At 42.1% G+C, this 24827-nt stretch overlaps 3 protein-coding genes and 1 long non-coding RNA gene across 4 annotated transcripts in view; 2 read left to right on the top strand and 2 right to left on the bottom strand.

Annotated features, from left to right (window-relative positions):
* Nucleotides 1-5832, top strand: part of WDR33 (WD repeat domain 33) — a 71434-nt gene extending 65602 nt beyond the window's left edge. Inside the window, exons 20-23 of the mRNA XM_050902570.1 lie at nt 933-1099; nt 1230-1322; nt 2157-2342; nt 5131-5832. Of these exons, the coding sequence (XP_050758527.1) occupies nt 933-1099; nt 1230-1322; nt 2157-2342; nt 5131-5363 (679 nt within the window). The 3' untranslated portion in view covers nt 5364-5832. The remainder of the gene's footprint in view (nt 1-932; nt 1100-1229; nt 1323-2156; nt 2343-5130) is intronic.
* Nucleotides 510-9301, bottom strand: LOC127020116 (uncharacterized). The gene is made up of 3 exons (XR_007767015.1): nt 8948-9301; nt 5809-6045; nt 510-1299 (listed from the first exon to the last, which is right to left on the bottom strand). It is a non-coding gene; the product is annotated as an uncharacterized LOC127020116 (long non-coding RNA).
* Nucleotides 9302-9408: 107 nt separating this feature from the next.
* Nucleotides 9409-10095, bottom strand: SFT2D3 (SFT2 domain containing 3). The gene has a single exon (XM_050902844.1). It carries the CDS (start codon nt 10093-10095, stop codon nt 9409-9411), a length of 687 nt encoding a protein of 228 aa, XP_050758801.1.
* Nucleotides 10096-12076: 1981 nt separating this feature from the next.
* The window catches only part of LIMS2 (LIM zinc finger domain containing 2), a 35801-nt gene continuing 23050 nt past the window's right edge, over nt 12077-24827 (top strand). Inside the window, exon 1 of the mRNA XM_050902480.1 lies at nt 12077-12123. Within this exon, the coding sequence (XP_050758437.1) occupies nt 12113-12123 (11 nt within the window). The 5' untranslated portion in view covers nt 12077-12112. The remainder of the gene's footprint in view (nt 12124-24827) is intronic.

The raw sequence follows: 24827 nt of genomic DNA, 5'->3' as shown, positions 1-24827 counted from the left end.
GCACTCCAAATGTTTAAACTGGTAATGTAAAAAATGAAACTACTAGTATTCATGCAGCCATCTATAGGCTTACCTGAAATGGCACTGAAATGAACCTGAAATTGTTCATTAAGAACCATTTTTCTCTCTGAAGATCTCTGTTAAAACCCCAGTGTGATATTGGAGGAGCTACACTCATTTAAGATGAGATGCAGAACCCAATCATACCAAATTACTGAAGATGCCATGGTACTTACTAGAAGGAAATTATCAACCTTAGTGCCATAACGACATTTTGCAAAGTAAAATTCTTCATTATTGCAGTTGGATAAACTGCTCTTCAGGTTGTAGAATGCCACTGCGCACGCTGTGCAGCAATTATGATCCCTACAGAGCCAAGTGCAGTCTAGATTCATTTGCTAAAATTGTAAACTTAGAAGAATGGAATGAAAAAGAGAATGTTCTAGCAAAAGAATCCCAAATCAATAGGAATGAGATGCTGGAATGTTTTGTTATAACCATGACTCTCACTGCTTGTACCTCTTCAGTTTGTTTTTATCACTAAAAGGGAAGGGGAAAGTAAGACCACCACAGTTAAGGGAAATTCACTTATACTTTTCCTTACCTTACCTTACATCTATCATCACTCACTGATTGGTTTTTTCCCCCTTTTCATTAAATGAATGCAGTATATTCAACAATATTTTTCTGGTATGAAAAACCTACACAATCAACAGAAGGAAATATGAGGGAAAACTAGAAAAATGAATAAACAAAGTGCTCAAAGGCAGAAAATGAGCACTTTTCCACCTAAAAAACCTATTCTAGTAACTGTGCTATAGTATTAAGTAAAACAGTTCAGAAATGAGTTGATTATTAAACTGAAGCTGACTCAAGTTTATCAATCTAAATTCTGCCTAAAAACCAGATTTGTACCATGTTCTTTCTTGTAGCTTCAGAAGAGGAGGACCCTCAAGACATGAGGGCCGGGGACCCAGGGGGAGAGATGGCTTTCCTGGCCCTGAAGATTTTGGGCCAGATGACACTTTTGACTCTCCAGATGAAAACTCAAGAGGAAGGGACCATGGTGTTCGGGGGCGAGGTCGTGGTGCTCTTAGAGGTGAGGGGAACATTCTTCCACACTGAAATGCAAGGATAAGGAAGCAAAGACATTTCTTGGGCAAATTACAGTATTTTCATGAATACAATGTCTCTTCTCACGCCGGTCCCCTGCATCTCTTACTGCTCAGGAGGCCGGAAGGGTTTACTTCCTACTCCAGATGAACTTCCACGCTTTGAAGGAGGGCGGAAACCAGAATCCTGGGATGGAAACAGAGAACCAGGTAAAAAATTTGGTGAGGTTTGTTTTAGATAATAGACTAGACTTATACAATATAACCACTTACAATTTTTAAAAATCAACTCTTTTTCCTGTACCTCATACGTTTGTTACCAGTCTTTCAACATGAGAAAAGCAAAACATAGTTCTCTGGACTTCCAAATTTAGGAAAAAATTAACTATACAGAATTTAACTGGCTCTAAATGCCACTGTCTCACTGAACAAAAAATGATTGTGGCCTCAAAGTCTTAAGTTGAATTCTTGTACAGCCCAGAACTGCCTGTTGTTGTCACCTGTGGATGACTGAAGCACATCTCGTGGGGTTTTTTTGAGATGTATATTAATCCCAATAATAGTCTTTCTTTTGGATGGCATCTTCTCTATTGTTTGCAAAAATAATGTTTTCAGCTGCAATGTCTCACAGCTTATTGGTATTTGCATTTGTGTTACTAATGGCAACCCCATATGGGGCAAAACTTGAATTTTAGAATGTCATGGAAAAAATTAGCACAAGTGACACGTGAATAAACGAAGCTGTGATTGTCTCTAAAATATATGAAAATATTTTATACTGAAAGGAACACTTTAGATCTGTCACGTCTTTCCTTCCCATCATCTTTTAAACCTTTTTTACCTTTAGCTTTCTTACAAATTATTCATCTAATGTTTGCTTGTTTGCCTGTTGGGATGGGGGGTGGAAGCTTTATGTAATTTTAACTTAAAATTGTGTGCCAAATAGTGTGGAAAGTACCTAAATTTAAGTAACTGCCTCCAAAAATGAGGAATAATGATCAGATGAACATTACTTATTATCCTGTTTTTTCTCTTCATGCTCAGGTCCTCGTCCAGATCACCCTTCTCATGAGGGACATTCTCCAGCTAACAGAGAACGTTCTTCTTCGCTCCAGGGCATGGACATGGCCTCGTTGCCACCACGTAAACGTCCCTGGCATGATGGACCAGGGACCTCTGACCACAGAGAAATGGATGCTCCAGGTGGACCTCCAGAGGAAAGGGGCAAAGGTAAAAAGCCCCTTGTATTGAAAACCTTATGTAACACTGGCACATTTTTCAACAGTAGCCTTACACAGAATTCCTTATCTGTTCAGAGGGGATAAAGCTGAACTGGTAAATATTTGATCTTACCAGCTGTGAAGCTGAAGACCAATCTTATAGGAACATAAGAGGAGGAATTTTCTGGGACATCAGATCTTCTCTCCAGCATCATATAATCCTCTTCTTTATTGCCCTGTTCAAAAGCAGTTAGTTTTTGGCTCCCTGTTACTCCAGCTGGAAAACTCTTGTTAAGAGCTTTTTTCCCTCTAATTTTCAGAATAGCTATTTGTTAATATTCATGCTTGTGCTAGTGTCCTTTAACTCAAATATCTTTCCTGTCTCAGCCTTCATTTTGTTGGACTTAATGAACCCTGACTTTTTTTAAGTCTTTCCTTATGAGTTCTCTGCTTTTAAGAGTGTAAGCTTGGCCATCCATGATCAGACCAGAAATCCACAAAGCTCAGTAGCTTGTCTTCAACAAGAGCCAGTAGCAAGTACTGAGCGAAGAGTGTTAAGAACACTGTAAGTCTGTAGTGATATGTCCCTGAAATGCTCTCTAAACCTATGAAGATCTGTAGTTCAGTGACTTACTGAAATATTATTTTTATATTTAATGGCTTTTGACAGTTACCTTTTGTGTGCTTCTCTAATTGCTTTAAGAATCATATAAACTTTTGACATCCACAACAGCTGTGGACAGAGCTCTAAAACTTAATTGCAGTAGACTATGCTTTAAAAAAAAAAAAGAAGGAAAGGAAAATGTTTTTCTCTTGTTTTAAGCCTATCATTCACTAATTTCATTCGATGTCTTGTGTTTTAATTGGAACAGTTGAAAGTTGATCCCTATTATTTCTGAATGCCATGTCTGATTGCATCGAACTCCACCATTTCCAACCTGAACTAGCTCTTCTCCAAGTCAGAGCTCTGATCTGTTTAGTTGTTCTCTCTGGGAAGTTGTTCTGTATCTTTTACTATCCTTATTACTCTGTATATACCATTTTCAGTTTTAATTTATCCTTTTGTAAATTAAACGCGGTAACTAGGAATTGCACACACTATTTAAGACGTGGTTTAACCATGGATTTCTACAGTTCACTTGGGTTTGTTCTGTTTTCTCTATTCTTTCCTAATACCTCCTGACGTCATATTTCCCTCTTTAACTAACTACTAAGCAGTCACATGGCACTGTCATGCAACTAGCTACTGTAACCCACAAAATACATTCTTTTGGAGTTAATAGCTGGTTCAGAGCCTATTACTGTGTATGCCACTTCCACAATCATCCTATTAGCCCTGCACCAGTTCTCGATCCTTTTTCTTCTTATAAATCTCAGGATTGCCGTTGTCTTTTTTTAATGTCCTCATATTGACTACCCACTGTTAGGTAGTGATCAGTGACAGAGATCCTCCTCAGTTGCTTCCAAATGCTTAGCTGCCAGCCTATAGTTGAATTTTTTGTTGTTAGACCTCTACTGCACAGCTTTGTCTTCGATGCCACCAAATTTCATTCCACTTCTCTTATTGTTGTCCTGAAGCTCATTTAGTTTTAACTGTATGCCACTCCTCTGCGTGGACTGTATTTCCAGTGTTGTATTAACAGCAGGGTTTATCATTTGTTCACAGATGTTTTTAATAAAACTCTGCTGGTAAAATCCCTCTGTATCAATATTTTTCCTCTCAAAACTGTATGTTGTGTTTCTCATTTAGCCAGCATCTTACCAAATCTGTAAGTATTCCTTCTCCAGCTTCAATAATAATTTGTGATAACTCTTATCAGATTTTTTATTGAAGTCAAAACAATTGTTAACTACCACACTTTTTGTGCCTAGACAACTCATTAACGTACCAAAGAAAGTTTAGAACTATAGCATAAAGCCTGATAAACAAAACATGAGCAGTAGTTTTTGATATATGGGCTGTGTCACCTTCAGTTATATTGGTAAAGTCATTTGAAGATTAAAACTTCATGAATTATAAACTCTGTGGAACAATTTGGTCTCTATTTTACACAGAACCAAGCAGAGTCAACAAAATATCACTCTTGATGAAGTGGAGCAAAATTATCCTAATTCAGCTGTAGCACATGTCCATAGAGCACTGTTACCATTAATTTTTTTCAAAATACTGCTTGTTATTTTGAGCTAATGACTTTGGGGTTTTTTATTTTAATTTACATATCAGTACTAAAAAGATCTGTGAGAAGTAGAAAATCCTGTTCCTGGCAGTAAGAGCTCACGTAGTTTATGTTCCTGGTTACTAGTAAAGTAGAGCATTTTTCCATTATTTCTAGCAAAAAATGGAATGAAACAGTAATGTTACTCATTGTCTTCACCACCAACCTCAACTGATCCATCACTGCAATGTCTTTGTTTAGGGGGAAAAAAAAAGTATTTTGCAATAAAGATATACAGAGAACCACAGATGGTGTTAAAGCATAAGAATCAGGTATGCCTGGCAGTTTTGAGGACACCAAGACTATCACTGTTCTAACTTCATTTAAGTGACTGCTGACTGTATCAGATATAATCTCCTGTAATTCCCAAGGAAGTGCTTGATTGCTGTCCATCTTCTGGACTGTAATGGAGACACTAAATCTATGTAAGAAAAATCGTATAGAGGGAGGAGGCATAAAATGACAGGTTTCAACTACATTGGTCTGTGAATGATTATACCACAGAAGAACCACATCTGGTATGTCTGAGAAGAGGCATGGCTTAGACTTCAACATCAGTAACTGACTGTGCTTCATTTTTAGGACGAGGAAATTCAGGACCTTCACAGAGAGCACCAAAATCTGGGAGGTCTAGTTCTTTAGATGGAGACCATCACGATGGATTCCACAGGGATGAAGCTTTTGGTGGAGGCCCTGCAGGAGGCAGTAACCCTTCTCGAGGAGGAAGGAGTGGAAGTAATTGGGGAAGAGGAAATAACATGAACTCTGGTCAGTCAAGAAGAGGAGCATCTAGGGGTGGTGGAAGAGGCCGATAGAAGAGGCTTTGACTGGGTCACACCCAGTCCTTGCTGGACAATATTTAAATAGACTGCTACTCTGGACTCATAAAGTAACCCTGCAACACCATAAACCTGGATTCTTTACTGGGATAACTGAATGTGCATTAGTTCCTAACAAGGGTCTTTTCCTACATCAGTCAACTGCTACTAGCTGCAATACTGTAGCTAGCTTTCTGTTTGGTCCTCTCCACCCCTGTTTTCCTCACCTTCTTTTACCTACTTTGTTTTGTGAAGAGCTGGATTTTTTTTTAAGTGTTGTAAGACATGGAGCACCTCCACAGATTTCAGTTCACCTCCAGACAGAAACTTGTTTCTATATGTACAGTTTGTCAGAAGAGTTACGTTGTTTTTGTATGAATACAGAATGTAATTTGCGCAAAAATTAACAAAAAATCAACACAGTGTGTGATTCTTTACTCACCTATTACTATAAAGAGGGTTTTCTTTAGGCAAACGTGTGTATCGGATGGAGCAACAGAACTACCTCCTGAAATCTCAACTGTTTAAAATAATAATAGCTGATTCCTAGTTTTTTGGTTTATCATTTATAGAGAACTTTCATTTTCACCTTTAGCCACAGCTGTCTACAGATTACAAGTGGTGCTGACGTTAAAATTCCAAAACACGGGAAATCACCGCTGCTTGCTAGTCTACCATCCTGAAAGAGAAAAACGTGGAACACCATTTAGAAAAAGTTGTCATAGACATAGTGTGAGTTATAACCTGGACTGCTAGCAAAATAGACATCATGACAAATATTGTCATTCTATGCTTCACCTGGGTGAGTCAAATATTTTTGTTCAAAACAGCATCTGTTTATAGAAACTGAGGAAGAAGGAAGTTTAGCAGCTTGATTAATATGGATGCATTTGTTTTACAATGGCTGTAGGACGCATTGCTTAAAGATAGGGGTGTTCAGTAGAGTCTGGCGCATTCAAATGCGGAAGTGCAAACCTCGATAGTTGATCACTTTCATCGTAACATTTTTAAAGTATCTTTTTCTTTAGGATATTGTTTCCTCGTTTTACTAGGGGAGGGAAATGAGGAGGAGGGGTTATTCCGATTTCCCACATTTCATAATAAAGCTGCTTACCAACCATGAGTTTCTGTTTTCCCCATAAATCATTCATATTAATCATCTCCAGTCACCAGGTTATCAAAAGGCTCCTTTAATACCTAAAGCCTCAATGAAAATTTTATCACGTAAGTACATATTCTAAAGCCAGCTCTCAGAAAGGTCCTACATTAAAAGTATAGGATATAATGTATAATGAAAAATATCACTACCAGGCTCCCCCCCCGCCTTGAATTTCATGTTATAATATTCAGGATAATATAGCAATGTAGTTCTATAGCTGACAAGGCTCCTGCAACAACACAGCGATACACAGCAGCTATTTTATTTGACTTCTCATACAGTCAAATTTACTGAAGACTGGCTTGAGTCCTGATGACCTATCTGATTTAAAGAGATCAAAGCATAGATGCTTAACAGATGTTCTCTTGGTTCAGTCAGTCACAAGTAGGGATTTTTTTTCCTTAGTTTTTAATTTGTAGTATATAAAATGGCATTTGAAAATTATAGTAATTAACTTTGATCACTAGCCTATAAAATCCTTGTCATGGGGCTCCAGAGAGACAGAATGGTCTTAAAGGAATTAACTGGGAAACAGCTGAGATACACCTGATATGACACAGTTTCTCCTTTGAGGGGAAAAAAAAACCACCTGCTTTTTACCTCTGTCTGAAGAAGGGCTTTGGTCACTTTTGGTATATGTCTGGGAGTTAAGATCTATCCTGAAGTTTTAATGATAAATACAAATGATTTATTCATTAGCAAAGGGGAAAGCTTGCCTTTTTTTTTTTTTTTTTAACAAGCCCTATATATTTTTAAGGGGCTGAAGGTTACTTTTTGTCTAACAGTTAGAATATGTGATTTAGAGGATGAGCTTTAGTCCTTAATTACACCACAGTCCTCTACCAAAACAAGTTAAGAGTGCACCTAATAATAGGAAACCCAGCTTTCTTTATCTAGACAAAAGGGAGTATGCTTGTTTTGCCTCTGATCGTTGGTTAAATTCTTAAACCACTATGGTACTTGGTGTTAAGTAACATTCTTCATCAAGGGGCAGCTTTTTTAATTAAGTTTTGAAATATTCCACTATCATGGAATATGCACAAAAAGTCGTAAGAAAATTGGATAATTAGCTAGTTTTGTATAAAATCTTAGAAGGTGACAGCACAGCAGGAGAGACAGAAGCAGCTTCCCAGTCTGTGATACCATGACCCACTATTGCTGGAAAATGGATAAAATTACTTAATGGGAATATACTTCTGTACTCTTCAGGTCAAGTTCTTTTACCAGTGCTGCACGCAGAATCCTTAGGCTCTACCTTCTAGTTTACAGCTCCACCTTATCTAAGATTGGTTTAATTTGATACTGCTGTTAGGAATACAATTAGTTTTATATACTACAGCTTACAAGTTGTAAAAAAGAGAACTAATTTAATGCTATTCAGATAGCTCTGATCTGCATTTTTAAGGAAAAAAGTGACCATTAGTGGAATGTCTATACTGACATTTGGTACACAAATAGTTTTATTAAATCAATCTATGTACATTTAAGTATCCCCATTTAACAATTTCAGTTTAATTCAGAGCAAGTATTAGGTGAATACGCTAAACCCTAAGCAGAGATAGCAGATAAATATTGCAGTGTTTGGTTTTATTTTGTATGAGGCACGTATACTCAGTGAGATACTCACTTAGGCTCTGAGCAGGTTAGGCCTGGTAGTCCCATTTATCTGCAGTAGTGCAGTATACAACCCAAACTGAAGTCCCAAGCTCTCAGCAGGGAGCATCAGCCTGAACTCAGCACCTTCCTAAGGCTGCTTAGTTTCTGCATTGAAACAGAGCTGTGCTAGCTGAAACAGGCTCTAATTACTAGCAAATCTATTTTTGAAGGTCATGCTGTGACAAGTAAGCAATTCCTGCCCAAGTTGAAAGAGCAAAATATATATACATATAAAAAATAAAGTTCTAACAGCTGAAGCTACCCTTTTAAAGCCCAAGTATTTGCTACCTTACAGCAGCTGTAAGGCAGCAATACCTGCAAAGGCCAAGCATCGTAACTAAGATTAGCACCTTTCATCCTATGATCGTCATGCAAGAAGACTACCCTTACAGTTATGGGTAGTCTTTGTGACCCACAGCCCCAGGAAAGTTTGTTTCACTTACTGGATGGTATTTTAAAGATGGTTTTTAGAGAGGAATGCAGTTCAGTGGACACGGTATTCCTATTCACCACTGGTCTGAGGTGGCTGATGACTGCACTACACAGCGACTAAAGTATGTGTTCAGAGTGTAGGGGTCAGCACAAAAATGAGTTAATAGCAGTTAACTACTTCTGAACGTTCACCCCCACACTTGATCAGATTTTGCTAAATTGTCTTTGTGTTTCAACATCAGTCAGCCCTGCACACCTCAGCTGTAAGATACTTGCTTTTCACGTAATGGGCAAGTCAATAATTACATTTCATCGACTCCATAATCTCACTCACGTTTTGAAGTAGGCTGCAGCAGCCACATGGTCCTATACTGGAGGTAGGGACGTGGGATGCTGCCAGCTCCCACCCAGAGCCGGAGAGACTCCAGACCATGGCTATCGAGCTGACTTTGCAATAAGGCAAAATCCCGTGCTGAGGGACGGCTCGGCAGGCTGGCACCAACACCGTTACACCTGAACACAGCAAAACGAGTTTAGACAGTCGCCGGTGCCGTTCCCGAGTGCCAGCCGCTGCTCTTCTTGCTCAAGAATTGGCGAGGAAAACCCAGCAGGAACGCGGAGAAGGTGAAGAGAAGCGGCGTTAAGACGGCGCCATCCTCATCCCCGTCTCGGAGAGCTGTCTTCGTGCCCCGCGCCTCGGCTGGCGCCAGCGTGAGTCTCTCAGTCCCTTTGTCCGAGTCCCGCCGGGCTGCGGCCGGTTCCCCCCCCCCCCCCCCCGTGGCGGCGGCGCGGGACTCACACCGGCAGCGCTTTGCCGCGGCGGCGCAGCGCGGCGCAGAGGAGGCCGCCGAGGCGGCGCAGGCCGGCGGCGCCCCCGGGCAGCGCGGCCAGGAGCGCGGCGGCGGCGGCGCCCAGCTGGACGGCGGCGCCCAGCGCTGTCAGGAGGGTGCTGCGCAGCCCCAGCGCCGCGTAGAGGGTGCCGCCGAGGGCGCCGAGGTAGAGGAGGGAGCCGCGGCTGGGCTCCCGCAGCAGGCGGGCGGGCCCGCGCAGCAGGGCGGCGGCGCCCAGGGCGCAGAGCGAGCCGAGGGACCAGAGGAGCGCGAACTTGCGCGCGCGGAGCAGCAGCAGCGGCGCGTACAGCGCGGCCAGCCCGAAGCAGAGGGCGGCCAGCAGCAGGCACAGCCCGCTCCCCGCCAGCCGCTGCCAGCGCGACAGACCCGGCAGGCAGGGGTCCGCCTCGGCCGCCCACGGCCAGCCCGAGCCTGGCCCCGATCCGGGCGCCGCCGCCGCCGCGGGGGGGGCGCCGCGGCCCGGCGGGAAGGGGTTCAGCGGGCCCAGCCAGGCCCCCAGGCCGCCGCCGCTCCCCGCCTCCTCCTGCGAGCAGCCGGCGGGCGGCGGCGCGGGGGCCGTGCTGGAGCCGCCGGCGGCAGCGGCCTTCGACTGCGCGAGGTACTCCTGCAACTGCCGGCCCAGGTCCGCCATGGCGGGGCCGGGGACCGCTCGCGGGCGCTACAACGCGCCGCCCGCCCGCTCCGCCGCCATCTTGCGGAGTAGCTGCATCCGGGTTACCGGCCATCTCCGGCGGCCCGCCCTCGCGTGGGGCGGCGCGCGTGCGCATGGGGCCGTGAGGGCTGAGGCGGGCGCCGGGGGTCGCCGGGCTGACCTCCGTTCCCTTGCAGCGCAGGCGGGCCGGGTCCGCTTTGCGATCTGTAACTGCTTCTTTTCGCCTAGCTCACAGTTTTAAAGGAAAGGCAGATTTGTCTGACCCGCTGGCCAGGGGCAGCCTGTCAGGCAGGGGGTGCCAGGGGCGGCCTGGGGGGGTTATGTCGCTGCTGGAGGGAGAGCCTGCTTCAGCTGCTCCTCATGAAGCGACTGAAAGGGCTGGGCATCTGCGAGCAGTAACGGTTTACGGTTTCAGCTGCTGGAAAGAAGATGGTGTCACATCCAAAATGTAGATTGGTAAGAGAAAGATGATATTTGAGATTGATGCAGCTCACAGGTAGCCCCACGGGACATAGCAGGCGAGAGGAAGGATTGCCCGGGCTGACGGGCCCAGTGGCTGGGAGGTAGCTTGAGGCCGAGCGCTGCCCTGCACCGTGCTCCTCCCGACACCCTTGGCAGCAGCCTGGAGTCTCCTCACACATTCAGTCCAAGTAATCTCTGCTTCTCTCTAAAGGAGAGCTGCAAGAGTAAAGACATTACATGTTGACACCCAGAAACCATTACAACAGGAGAGACTAGAGATGCAGAGAATGACTAAGCTTGTCTGTTTATTACTGTGCACTCAGCCAAATCTGTTGAATTGTTGGCTGTTTATTAATAAGATTACCTATTACCCTTTCCTCAACCAACTGTTGAAGCAAAATGAGAACATCTAACTCAATTCTTGACCCTGGTTTAAATAAGTAATAAAAATATCAAATGCTAATTTAACCTGTATGATTCTGAATGTTTACTGCAGGGCTGAAAAAAGATGTTTGGACACCAGGAAACACAGAGAGCACAGAGTTTCCATCATCAGTGCCAAGCTTGCAACAATATCTGTAGCAATGGTGAGTCACATCATACTAGGCTAACTTACAAGATGAAATAAAGTTTGAAATCGCTTTTGGGCAGAAGCTCCCTGGCCCATTTGGTGGATCACTTTAGCATTGATACATTATACATTGATACATGTCAGAGAACATAAAACTCTTTGAGTGCTCAGGACAAAGTTTGGTCATCGGCAAGAACGGATTAGATGTTATCGAAAACGTCGCACTTGGAGGGGTCCTCGTTAGGGAGCGCGATCCCTCTTCCTTTTGGCAGCAAAGGATGCCATCTAACCGCTTTCTAGAAGATAGCCTTCCAGACATGTCTTCTGCTGCCCTGAGGGTAAACCATGCTGCAAAGTTGTTTTCCCCTCGCCTTGGGGATGTGCAATGAGTGCAACAGCCTGTCGCGGCAGGCAGGAAGCGCGGCTTCTTTGTTCACAGGAAAAAAATGTTACGTCAATGAGGTATATCTCAGATATAACTGTACACCAGGTAACGGCTTCGTGATAAAACCATACCGTCAGCGTTTCCCCTGTCCCTCCCAGGCTCATAGTAGCTGCCGAAGTGTTTACTACCAGGTGGGGCAAAGCGGCTCCCGGGCAGCCCGGCAGCAGCTTTGGCGGGGCAGGAGCCGTGCCCCGGACGAGCCGTGTCCCGGGGCCGCCGGGTCCCCGCGCCACGGCCCGGAGGCGGGCGGGAGGCGGGCCCGCTCCGCCGCTTCGTTACTCAGTATTTCTTTCCCTTTATAGGAAAAGTATGCGCGGGGCCGGGGGGGGCTGCCCTGAGTCACCGGGGGCCGCGGCTCCCGCCCACGCCCAGGGGGCCCGGGCCGCCGCCGGGCCGGGCCGGGGCGGGGTTTCTGCTGCCCGCCGGGGCTCGCTGGGGCTGGAGCCGCTGCGCCCAGCCGCGTGTCCCGCCTCGCAGCCCCTCCGCCACAGCCCGGCGCCGGCCGGGGGCGCGCCGCCATGACGGGCAGGTAAGGCCGGGGAGGGGGGAGCGCAGCCCGGCAGGGGAGGCCCGGGGAGACCGGCCGGCGGGCGGGGGTCGGTCCCGCGCCCTGGCCCCGGTGGGCTGTCCCTGCCTTCACCGCCCCTGTGGCAGGCGGTGAAGGGTCGGGAACAGCTCCTGTTTGCCCTGGGTGAAACGTTGGTGTGCCCGGTAGGAAGCGGTCGGCGGAGAGGACGTTTTCCTCCTGTGAGGTTCAGGCGGAGCGGAGTACGCTCCGGCCGGGGGAGGCCAGCTCCCGCAGCGCCGCCGGCAGCGCTGGCGGCTCCGTGCGATGGTAGAGTCGGAAACTTGACCTCGTGGAAGAGCAGAGCAAGTGCTGCTCCGCTGTGCCTTACCCCTACCCGGGGACCCAGCGAAGGGCGGTGGGAAGACCAGAAACGGTGTTGGGAAGGAGCAGTTGTGGATCTGAGCAGTGTCTGCCCAAGCAGCCAGGCTCCCTGCAGCCGGGTGGTGTGGCTCAGGCGCTGGCAGCCTGCTCCCGCTGTGCCCCGCACCGCCGCCCCACAGTTAGGAGCCCTGCTGACTGATCTACACGCTGCCCCTCTGCCCACACATTCAGTCTCCTCTTCTTCGGGCTGGCCTTGGAGTTACCTGTTCCGGGAGCTGTTTAAATCTGGAGCTTGATTCTCCTCCCACGCTGTCTGACACTGGAAAACTCTGTAAAGTCACCTAATTGACAGATGTAAATGAGAAAAGCAGCGGGGAAAGCATTTACTGGCATCTTCCGAGGGTTTGCACAAATGCTTTAGTGTCTTCGACCACTTTGTTCTCCCATCTGTAAAATAAAACCCAGACGTTATAAAGTGGTTTATGAAAATAAGCTTGCTTTTGTAAAATGTCTTGAAGATTAAAAGCATGAAGAAGTAATATTAAAATTAGTAGGGTGCCTTTTTTAGGATAGTCATCCTTCCTGAATCCTACTATCATTATTGTAATCCTGAAGCATTGTTCTTCATGACTAGGAATACTGAAATGGATCCGGAGTAGTTTGTGTATAAGTATTCATTTTTCTTTTCTGTAAAGGCTTGATGTTTGTATTATGCAGCTTCTTATGATTATTTGATGTAGGTCATGTTTGGTGGGTTGTTAGGTATGAGAATGTGATGAATAATTGTTATATCCTCATTTATGATTTGAGTGTTATTTTTGCTCTCTGTGATGACGAATTGATGTTGATGGGTGGTTGTACGTGCTCAAAACACTTCTGGTTTTTGCCTCCTGTCTGTAGATTACTTTGTCTTTTCTGTCTTAATGGTCCCTTTTTTGTTCTTCTGATGTGAAATAGGTGTGTATTTACAAGTTTACATTCATTTCCTTACAACTAGAGGAAGACTCAAGAGTCTTAAATGTTCACAGGTCATGGGTACCCATGCAGCTCCTAAATGGAGACAAGGTGGGGCGGATGTGGGAAGAATTGTGGCTGTATGAACCCAGCTGATTTTGGTTTTATAGAACTGTGGTGTAGTACTGTTTAGAATGATGTGTTTACCTCAGGTGAAATCACTCAGCTGCAGAGGACAGTGGGAAGTGCCTGTGGACCATAATCCTTGTTGTCTTCTCTCCATGCTTCCTCAGAAACCTGCCTGTTAAGGTGCAACACTGTATTCAGTGAGAAGCTCTGATGTGAAGCACGAGGCTTGGTGGAGAGTTCCAGGGTAGTTGAGATGCCCCAGAGTGTGCGATTCTTCAAAGTAATGCAGGATTTCTGTCTCCTTTTCCTCAGATGTACTTCAGAGGGTTGTTAAAATGAGCAGGCCTTGGCTTTAGCTTTTGAAAAATGAATGCAAGTGTTATTTAATGTTTTCAGAAATGTTTGTCCTGGAAAGTTTGTCAGCTATGAAAATTTCTAAACTTCTGTCTGCTGTCGTTCCTAGGACAGAATGATTAACTGTTCTATCAGAGACATTTATCGTAGCTGTAATTCAACTGACTTTTTCCTTGGTAATAGTATAATCCATTTAGGGTAGCAGTTTCCCAGCAAAACGAAACCTGTACTTTCCAGTGTCTGTGAAACACTGCATGGCTCAGTACCTTGCATGACCGATGCCATTTGACAAGCACTGTATTTAGTGTTGTTTTCGGGCTGGGACAGACTCCTAGGTCTTAGAAAGAATTCAGCATCAAGAGCGTACTTCCTTATATCCACCTACAGGTCACTCTACTGAACTGTGGCCAGATGTTTGATGTTTGTTATGTGGTAGGTCTTAAAATCTGTCGACATTATGTAATCAAATGTTCTCCGGCTTTTGAGATTCAGGGTTTTCAGGGTTTCGGAAGGAGATGCATCCCCACTATATCGATCAATGGAAACCTTCCACAGCCAGGAACATGACATAAATGTGTCTCTCTGGTCTTGAAACTGTTGACACAGGGAAGGGAATGATTTTGTTGTGTTACAGTGTGTTAAAGCAGGGAAGACTGGAGAACATGAAGCACTGACACATTCTTTTTCATTTCACCTTTCTTGTCAAATAGAAACACAAAAGGACTTGCTTCTAGGTACTATGATTACCGATGCATTATTAGTAATTAAGCTGGATGAAAAATAACTCCATTTTCGTTTTTAAATGTTCTGTCCCATTTAGCTGCAGAGGGTGTCTCCTGAATTTAAATAGCTGCAGTAATTTGATTTGCTGATTTTTAGCATTAAGGAAAAATATAATTCCAGAAAATACAAAGAAAGATGTGCACTTCTATGTATTCATAGTAGAAAATTATTAAAAATAGGTGACTATTTAGCAAATGAAATTCAAATATTACACATATCACGAGTTACATTGTTACAGTGTGAGGATTGTGTTTTGTTAGAGAAAACAGATAAGTAGATCATTGGAATTTGCAAATAGTAATTCTGACTGCCACGTCTTGGCTGAGCTATTTTATTTCTCTGTGTTTTGACTAAAGTGGCTGTTATAGTCCCTAATTTCAAGAGCAGTCTGTGGTTTAAAGGGATGCTGTTAACTTAAAAAAAGAAATTAAAAAATCACCCTTTCTTTGAATATATCTGTTCCAACTAAGATCCAAAGGTAATAGGACAGAAAGAAATTAAAGAGAAATATGTATTTTAGTTTTGTTAAGTTACATGTTGTTTAACTACATTTGGAAATAAACTCTGTATAAGAGATAATGTGTTAGATATAAAGATAGTATGTTTCTAGGCAGCCTTTCTATATTTTGCAGTGTTGAGAAATACAATTTATGTGATTTTTGGTGCCTCTAGAAGTATACTATGGTACTTCCTTACCAATAAATAAGTGAAGACTGCTTCTATAATTTGTATTTGATGTGTTTGGTCCATCTCTCCATTTTGATTTTTGCCTTTTCGAGGATTGTTGGGGTTTGGGGGGGGACATTGGTTATTGGCTTTTTTGTTGTTTGGTTTTTTTTTTTTGTTACTGTGTTTTACCCTGTTTTCTTTGTTGTTTGTGATGGACTTATTTCTAAGAAAGAGGATCAGTGAATGACCAGTGAACAAAACATTGTCAAATGCCCAAAGTAGGAAATAAACCAGAATTGAAGATAATTTCTGCTAAGACTTTACTGCTGTGGTGTTGATTAGAAAACATAAAGGTAAAAAATGCCTGTGCTGTTTTATATTGCCTTTAGAAATTAATCTAATACAAACCCTAAGGAAAACTATTTCCTAAGTGCATGTTTCGGGGCATAATTATTTTTGTAAGAAATTTTTGTTATCACTATACTTGGTCTAATTGGGATCTGGATACGCCTATGTACTTCCTGCAGTCAACAAAAGAAGAACAGCTGCATTTACAGATATGCTTATTGATTGTTCCTAATCCAGTTGAGGTAAGAAATAAGAGTATATTATTTTCGATTAGGCTAGCGTTTGACTAGATGCTTTTTAATTCAGTAGAGAGCTGCTGCTGTGCATGTGTTCCATTTTGTGAAGCAATTGCAAGTAAAATGGTTTGAAGGAGGAGGAGGGAGTATAAAGGTCGATAATGTTAAGGAAGGTTCTTGGCACTGACTAGAAAGTACCTGCATCAAACTAAGAGATGTCTTGTCTCTCTGAGTTATAAGCAGCCATTTCTACTCTTCTTGGTTGAAAAATGTGGTTTTAATCTTATCTTTCCATCTAAATTTGCTCTCTGCAGCTCTCTAGATAAATTTTAACTTGTTGGAAGGTCCTTAGTAGTCTGTTCTGGGGACATAGAGGTGCTTCTCTGAGGAGAACTACTTGTTATTGCCTAATAGAAGTCTAGCTGCTTTCTTCTCTGCTTTGGCCCAGAAAGTAACCAGCTGTAAGATTTTGGCATCGACCCTGTCTCTTAAAAGCGATCTGTCAAGAGGGAAAGAAAAATAAACCCATGCATTTTCAGTCTTTATGTGTGAGGCAGCAAGAGAGGAGTGAGTGAGCGAGCTTGTGTTGAGGGATGAGAAGACAGGATGGTTGTTGGTTTGATGTTGTTTTCCTTTAATCCCCTCATCCTCCCTTTTGAAGAAAAGTGTCATACTTTTCTGTGGAAGAGTGGTTATTTGAAAATCAATAAAATAATGTTGTATGAGTCAGAAGGGTAAAAGCTTAGGTGTTTGAGAGAGAAGGAGATTTTTAGCCAGATTGCTTAGGGTTAAGGGAGATTAATGTTGCGGTGATTTAATATTTTGCTTTGTGCTAAAAGTAAAAAGGTGATTACATTTTAAAAGTGTTTTATTGCTCTAAAATTTAAAAGGTCAGCAAAACCACCCAGTATGGAGGTAATTTTTCTTTTTCTGTTCCATTTACATCATAAAGTAGAAATGGATAAAGCACACGTACAATCTGAAAGAAATGATAGTGGCAGATTGCTGTCAGTTGGGAACTGAAACTCCCAACAAAATGTGGGGTGAATTGTAGATTTTGAGGTTACTGATTTCTGGTTTTGAAAGTATGATGTTCTTTATTTGTGCCTGTTCTGCTGGGTCCCAGTAAACCCTTCTGTTTTTCTTTAAAGGACAGAAGGGATGTGTGCTGGTTAATACTCATTCAGTACTTAAGAAGTCATCACTTCTACTTCTCTCATTTTTTTTCCTCTATAGCTTGCCAGGCTGTAGTCATGGAATATATTTCACTCTCATGCTGCAAAAATCCTCATGTTTTATAATTTACTAAGAAGTAGTTTGTTGGTAATGACTCGTGAGATGTTTTTCATGGCGATGCTGATCAGATGACACTGACTCAGATGCTCTCATCCTCCACTCCTTTCCCTTTGTTCTCTTAAAAACTGACTTCTGTATTCTCACATTTTTACTCTTTCTACCCCCCTACACCGGCCCGAGCCATTTGTGCTGTGTGATCCTCTTTCTCTCTTGCAGGGGTGGGTGGAGAGGGGGAGTGGTAGAAAGGGCGAACTCCTGTTAGAAGGCCCTGTTCAGTTCCCAGCAGAGAGCTCTGGAGGCTGGAATGCCAAGTATGTTCCTTCTCCCTGCTTCCTGACCCTCCGCTGCATGCCACTTCTGCAGGCTGGAGTGTGTCCGGAGAGCAAAAGTCTTCATGGTTTTGTTTCTTGGAATATGCTTTATCGAAATGGAAGGAACAGTTCTGTTGTTTGCAGTATCCTTAAGACATTGCATGATGCAGCAGCCTGCAGGGAACCACCTTAGATATGCCAGGGTCAGATGCTGATCTGCAGTAAACTAAAGTGTTCATGGTCAAGAGATCTAGTAATCTGTTTTGCTTTTCTGTATTTCTGTGTTGCTTTGATCAGAAAGTCTTCTTGAATTAAGTGGATTAATTATGTGAAGACTCGGGATTTTTTCTTTCAATCTCACTTATTAAATTTATACAGATACATTATGCAAATCTAACACAGAATGAGTTGCTGATGCAGACTCCTAGTGTGCTGGTTTAAATAGGTAATTACTAGTGGAATACAGGAAAGAGGTTGTCTGGTCTTTAAGACTGTAGCAGAATGGCAGACAAATTGTAAAAAACAATGCTCAAGCAGGGGTCTATGCATCCTAAGGCAACTCCCAAAAGGAAGGTGACTCATTGAATATCAGTGTTGCTAGTGTTCGCTCCAGTTGTCTCTCTGTATTCCCCTTCACAGTAGCATTGGGTGCCATGGCTGGCCTGAGACTTCGGGGGCTGGCATCCTCCAAACTTTATCAACGCCGGCAGGATCGGCTCAGTGGCACAGGGTCACTCCTGAGCAACAGGACAGATACAGCAGCTGGGATACATGGGTATGTCTCTGAGATGAAGGGAATGGTATTGTTGAAGCATTTTCCAGGATTTGATAGATGTTCGGTTTTGGTTGTGGGGCTTTTTTATTTAAAGCGGGAATTGTCTGCACACAGCCAGAGGGGATGAAGTCTGTTTATTTTCATTTCCAAGTAGATTACGAAGGAAAGGACTTTCCTGATGAGAAAGCTTTCAGTTTTTAACAATAACAGGAAAGCAACAATGGAGAACCTTTCCCGTTTCGAAGCACTGTGCTAGACTGTTCAGAACCAACATTAGTGCTAGTGTTGTTAATGGTGAAGTATTTAGGCAGTGTCGGAATAAAGAAATGGTGAAATGCTGTAATTTTTCAAAATGTTGATAGAATTCTACTGTTCCTTGATTTTTTTTAGGGCTCAGTAGTCATTTCTTCACCTATACTGTTAATAGCAAGCTAGTTGATTTTAGTTTTTGTAAATAACTCCAGTCCAGCAGAAACTGAAGCTTCGAGTGTAGCTGCTTCTTGAGATTATTTAGAACATGTCAACCAAAGCTTCTTAAATCTGCCCAGACAATTCCATTGCTTGATTTGATCATAACTTTTCCTGTGCTTCAGATTAAAATTTTACTTCTCCATTTTCATTGAAGTTAATTTTGGGCGGGAGAGAAATTAACAGGAATTAAATAAAACTTAGTTTCTTGCATTTTGGGAGAACTGTGAGCTGCAGCAGCAATATGGGGTCTGAAGTCTGTGTCACTGGGGAGAGCAATGAGCATGCAGGAGAGGAGATTTTTTTTCTAGCAGTCAGAAGTTTTGATTTTCAGTCTTCTCTTAGCAGGAGATAGACCTGATGCTTACCTGTAACTGAGCAATTGGTTTGGCTTCTCAGTTTGAACTGTGGATCCCTCACTAGAACCCTACTTTTCCCACTATTTTCCTTTTAGCCTATAGCTATTAGTTAGTTGGTAAATTTTCAATTTTTCCTACACAAAGTTGTGGGTGTGAATGTATGAGAATTTAGTGAGGAGGGGAGTAAGAAGGTAATGAAAGAAATGGTGATGCTATTGAGTGGAGAGGATGCTGTTCAGGAAGAGTGAAAAGCATAAAGGGACCTGTGAGAGAAAAGAAAATAAGCATTAAAAAAGCAGCAATAGAACACAAACAGCAGTGTGTGAAATGAAGATAGGAAGGATGAGGAGGTAAATGCCCAGACGTAGTCATCTCACGTTGTCAAAATGTAGTTTGCTTTCAGCTATTTAACTGTTTCACTGGAACCTGTGAGAGCCTTCCAGAAAGATGGTGAAGGCACAATTTTTTTTTCCCCATGATTTCCAATTATTATTTCTAATAATTTTTTTCTGAGTTTGTAAACACAACAGATTTTTCAAGCCTTGATTTTGTTTTTTTTAAATTAGAGTTTAAAACTCTCTCTTAAGTAGATGTACTTAATCCGCTATGCAGAAAGAATGCTCTTTTCTGAACAGCATGTTTATAGTACTTAGCACTACACTAGTATGGTTTTGCAGGAGAACGACGTTAGTTCTCATTTGTCTTCTATGTCAGCTAGATTTCAGGAGCTGGAGCTTGGTGTTTGAAAAATGCTTATCTGTGTGAGATCTCGCTTTTTAAACCTATGCTATTAAGTAGCTGTGTGAGGCTGCTAGAGGAGGTGATCTGGGCAGCACTGGCATAGCAATGCTGACAGTAACGGTTCTCCAAATGTACTGTCACATTGGGCACATTAGTAAGTCTAGGAAGAGTGGAGTGGGGAGCTCTCTCTGAAGCCAAGCACAAGTAGGACTACAGGCACATGGTGCTAGGTAGGAGAATGCTCAGGGGCTGATACTGCGCTGTGTTGAAGGGGAGAGGCCGTGTATGTATTGCTGTGGCGACACATGTACAGAGCAAGGCAGACCATGCTTGCATGTAAACCATATGCTGGCAGAATTTTTAATAAGGCCAGGCGGGTTCAGAAGAAATAATTTCTGCAGCTGGCAGAGTGATTTAGTGGGAAAATATCTAGATAGGTAAATTGAATACATTTTTCACATCATAGTTCTTGAAGCAAAGTAACCATAAAGCCACATATTTTGGTTTACTCAGCAGATGACAGTGCTGAAGATTATAATCTGTTTCGGAATTTTGTCTCCTGAATTATTTGTATTTTATCCACAGTTTTTCAGCTACTGATAATTTTTGCTTCTCCTTCCTGATGGGTCCTGATAGTTTATGTCCTTTCTTCAGGCAAATGAGAGTAATCCAAAAGTAGTGTTGCTGCTAGTTGATGATAATTGATGAACACATTTGGGAATGATCTGTCTTATCAGTGCTGGCAAACAAACATCACATTTTAGTTCCTTTGAGATAATGGAAGTGAAGAAGAGAAAGATTAAATGTGTGTAAGAAGTTCTTTATCAAAAAGACATTGTAGGTGAAGTGGTATGTGCTTGGTAATAAAAGGGTGGTTTTCCTGTGTGAGAGGTATAATCTATTTAAAACCTGTACATTTCTTTATATTGTTGATGTTTCCCTGGGCTGAGTGAACACTGGTAAACCTGTGTCTTTTTAAGTAATTGGTCATGGTTTACCATGCACAAGTATTGCATTGCATTGAGAGGGACTACCAAGTACCTGTGGCATAGGATTTTTTTCTGTGTGAGTACCAACAGACTTTCATTGCTGCTGCTGGTCTCAAAGGTCTACCTGATTGTGGCTTCCCTTGCAGGCCAACTGTATGGACATTGTATTCTGTTCTCAGCTGAAATGTGTGAAGGAGTGGAGTTTTTTTTTAAACCCCTGGCTTCTACTAATAACAAATTGCTGTTGCTGGTAGGCCAAGGAGAGATGAGGAGCCATAAAGATTTTTTTTCCACATTGTGACCATAAGTTGCATTTATATGTTTTTCTTAATTTGGGTTATCCCTGTGTAGTAAATAAGAACAAAAAGTGTTTATTTCATTGAGAGGTTGGGGGCTACATGGTCGAGGAAGATATGCTGAGAGAAACACTATTCATTTCTTATTTAGCCAGCTGAAAAAATATTTAAATAGGGAATGAACTGAAAATTCAATGCAAGCAAAAGGAGAAATGCTGACAATGTTAAGCTATGCACATAGTTTTATCAAATGCACAACAAATTGTACATTGAACAAATGGGAATTTTTTTGTTCTCCAACATTTTATGACAAGTTTAATAACCTTAAAGAAGTTAAATCAGTTTGGGAAAGCTGTCCAGATGGAAGTCAATTGCAGTGAAGAGATTTTGGAAGAATGATAAGGGTAGTTGAGGGCTGTTTTTCAGCAGAAGTTCATGAAGTTATACCCTTCCTCTTTCTTTTTTCTTTATACTAGTCATTATCTGTGAAATGAATCATAAAGTCTGGTATTGTCCCGGCAAATATTTTTTTTTGTCTTTGTCAACTTTAAGGACTAAAAGCCACAAATCTTCAACCATGCTATGGGGATGGGAAGAAGCTCCTCTCCTGGAGTGCTCTGATTTTTATCTTAGCTACTGGCATCTATGATATACACAAGTGGTGATAGCTTTCTAGGTTTTTGACTTTTCACTATCCTGGGCATCTGTGTGTGTATACATACTAGAAATGACTATGTAAATGTTATCATATTGTGATATCTTCTGTATACACTAGCTTCTACTGGTAGACCAGAATGAGCGGAGAATACCTTTCTAGGATTCCCTAGCATAGGTATGGTGCCTGTCTGCTGAGGTTCGGACAATGCCCTGGGCTCTTGTATCTTGAAATGTTGTCTGTCTGTCTTTTTGTAGTATCTGGAAGGTTTTTGGTCATCTCTGTGTTAAAGTAATTCTACATTCAGCATTGTGATGAAGGAGAACTCTCTTTGACACTGAAAACAAAAAGCTTTTGAGACCAATTAAAGAAAACTGATTTTTTTGATTGGGCTTTTCTGACAGAAGCACTCCTTGCGCCTGCAGTTCCTTTCTTGGACTTGATAGAGTCTGAGACTGTTCATCTGTTCTCCTGATTGTCTAGTAGTCTCATTCATTTTGTCTTGCATCCATGTTTAAGATACTGAATTCTACTAATGCAAAGGCTGGAGCTTCTGTTCTACTCTCTTAGCAGTGCAAGTATTAGATTTGCCTTTTTTTCCTCAACCTGTCATCAGTGCTGGATCCCTGCGGACAAATGTTTAAAAAAGGAGGTAACAATATAGAAGCTGTAGCATTTTAGCCAGCTTTCTTGGTATTTAAGTCCAACCCCCTTTTTTTTCTGTAGTAATACAAGCCCAATTTCCTGAATCTGTACGAGAATATGATATAAAAATATGACATTTGCTAGCCCAAATATATATGAAACCACTGGTTTTGGAAGATAGATCCATATTGACTTTAGTGATATAAGAAGGTAAAATGTTTTCAAATCTTTCTATAGCACCTGTACAAGTGGCACAGAATGGGTCTCCCAATTAACTTCCACTTCTTATAAAGAAGGAATTTTTCTTCTTTTTTTTTTAATTTGAGAGCAATGCTGATACTTTATAGTAAATAATTCTGAGAAGTCAAAGCATGAGAAACCCACACCTAATTATAATGGCAAATAATTAATTTCTGTAAATTAGGTACTTTGACAAAGATAATTTGTTAAAGATATGGCACATAATGGTGAAAGATTGGAAAAAGCATTGTTTGAGCACTGGTATTTTGGGGGTTTGCACAGAACAGGATAACTTCAGGATGTTGAGCTGGTCATGTTCTAATAGCCTTTCCTGTCTTTGTGTCACCAGCTTATTGTTAAAACAGAGGAAGATTCTGTATTTTACCGAATGGCAAAAAATCACTGAGCAAACAGAATGCAAGAAGCACTCCATATTGAGGACTGTCCTTTGTGGGAAAGATTCAGATCTAAATATCTTGCGATTGACACAGCAAGTCAAACTTTCATGGTCAGTCTTGGCACCACCATTGAAAGGATGGTTTTGGCATTGCTCCTCTCCCCATGCTGCTGGCAGAAGTGTTTTTGCAGCAGTGTAGTAAACTGAATCATAAAACTGCTCTGAATTAGAACTGTCCTTTCTCCCTCCCCCTTCCAGCCTTGGTTAATTTTAACCTTGAGCTAGTTGAATAAATGCTTGTTTTTGCACAAGGAAGAGGGCACACAGGGGTGTGTAGTTGAGGGAGGTAAAGAAACTATAGCATATGTGAAAATAAAACTTTTGAATAAATGCATTCATACCTTTAGGGCAATGCCAAAGTTGCAAATTTTAGCTTGAGTGTAAAACAATAAAACGTCTTAAGTAAAAATGGATTCAAAGTCATGAATGAAAAGAGAGCAGAGAGGTAAAATTCGAGCTATGGTTATCGAAGAGCCACAGCTGCTGGTTTGTATTACAGAAGACACATTGGTCAGAAGCTGATGTGTGGTTTAGTTGTCTCCTGTACAGCTCTCCCCAACAAATTTCAGCTGGGTTATATTTGAGGCAGAGAACCGTGTTATTTTGTGTACAGGTTCTTTTATTTTATTTTCTCCGGGACTAATAGTTTCTCTCATATATGAGTAACAAGTCATAATCATTAGCTCATTTGCATTGTGGCATTTCTTGGACAGCTCAGGCTGTATCACAATCATCTTTCTTAAGCCTTTAAGGAAATTTTGTCAGCATCAACCAAGTTCTTCTAGCTCAAACATTTTGAAATTTTTAAAATGTTTTCCATTTCCAAGTCTTTGAAGTGCTTGTTCTATGCTGTTTTGCAAAATCATTAGTGATTTTTCACTGCGTATCATATTCTGTTGTTAAAACAGTATTGGAATATCTTGAGCAAAATTCCATAGCTAGGAGTTGGACCTTTTGCTTCATCATGCATCTGCAGAACAGTAAATAAACTCTTGGGACTCTTGATATTCTCTTGCTTTTGCAAATGAATGAGGTAAATTAATTTTTTGAGAGTTAAAAATTAAATCCGAAGTTGTACTTCATGCTAAGGGAAGACAGTGAGAAGACAGAACAATAAGGCGTTTGACTTTCACTAGGAATTTCAATTTCTCAGTAGATTTTATATTGTTTAGAAGTTAGGGTTTACTGTGGGGTTACTCTGTCTTGACAGCCCTCAAATGCTGGTTTCAGAATGGAAGCTCCTGAAAGCCTTATTCTTATGAGTGAGTCCCTACGTCTTCATTATCTGTCTCACCAACACAGCCACGGGACTTGCGTCAGAATCTCTCCCAGGATAAGCATATTCAGTAGTGTTTGGTGTGAACTATCGCGCTCGTGGACTTGCACTGTGTTTCATACAGGAACGTGGCTGTGCAGATTGCAGGCTGTAATTGTTGCATACTGCCTTTGTCTAGGTGCAGCTCTGTTCTTGCAGAATTCAGCCAGCAGGTAGTTGGTAGTGGCAGTGTACCAGTGGCAGTACTGTTCCTTCCCTAGAGTGCTGTTAGAGTCCATTTGGAGAAAGAAAAAAAAAAAAATCAGGATTTTTAAAATGTTGATTCATGTTTATAAAGCAAAAAACCCAATAAACACAATCTTA

The sequence above is a fragment of the Gymnogyps californianus genome, chromosome 10 (assembly GCF_018139145.2).
Source record: "Gymnogyps californianus isolate 813 chromosome 10, ASM1813914v2, whole genome shotgun sequence".
Lineage (NCBI taxonomy): Eukaryota > Metazoa > Chordata > Aves > Accipitriformes > Cathartidae > Gymnogyps > Gymnogyps californianus.
The sequence above is the reverse complement of the archived record's forward strand: the minus strand, read 5'-3'. Positions and strand labels throughout refer to the sequence as shown.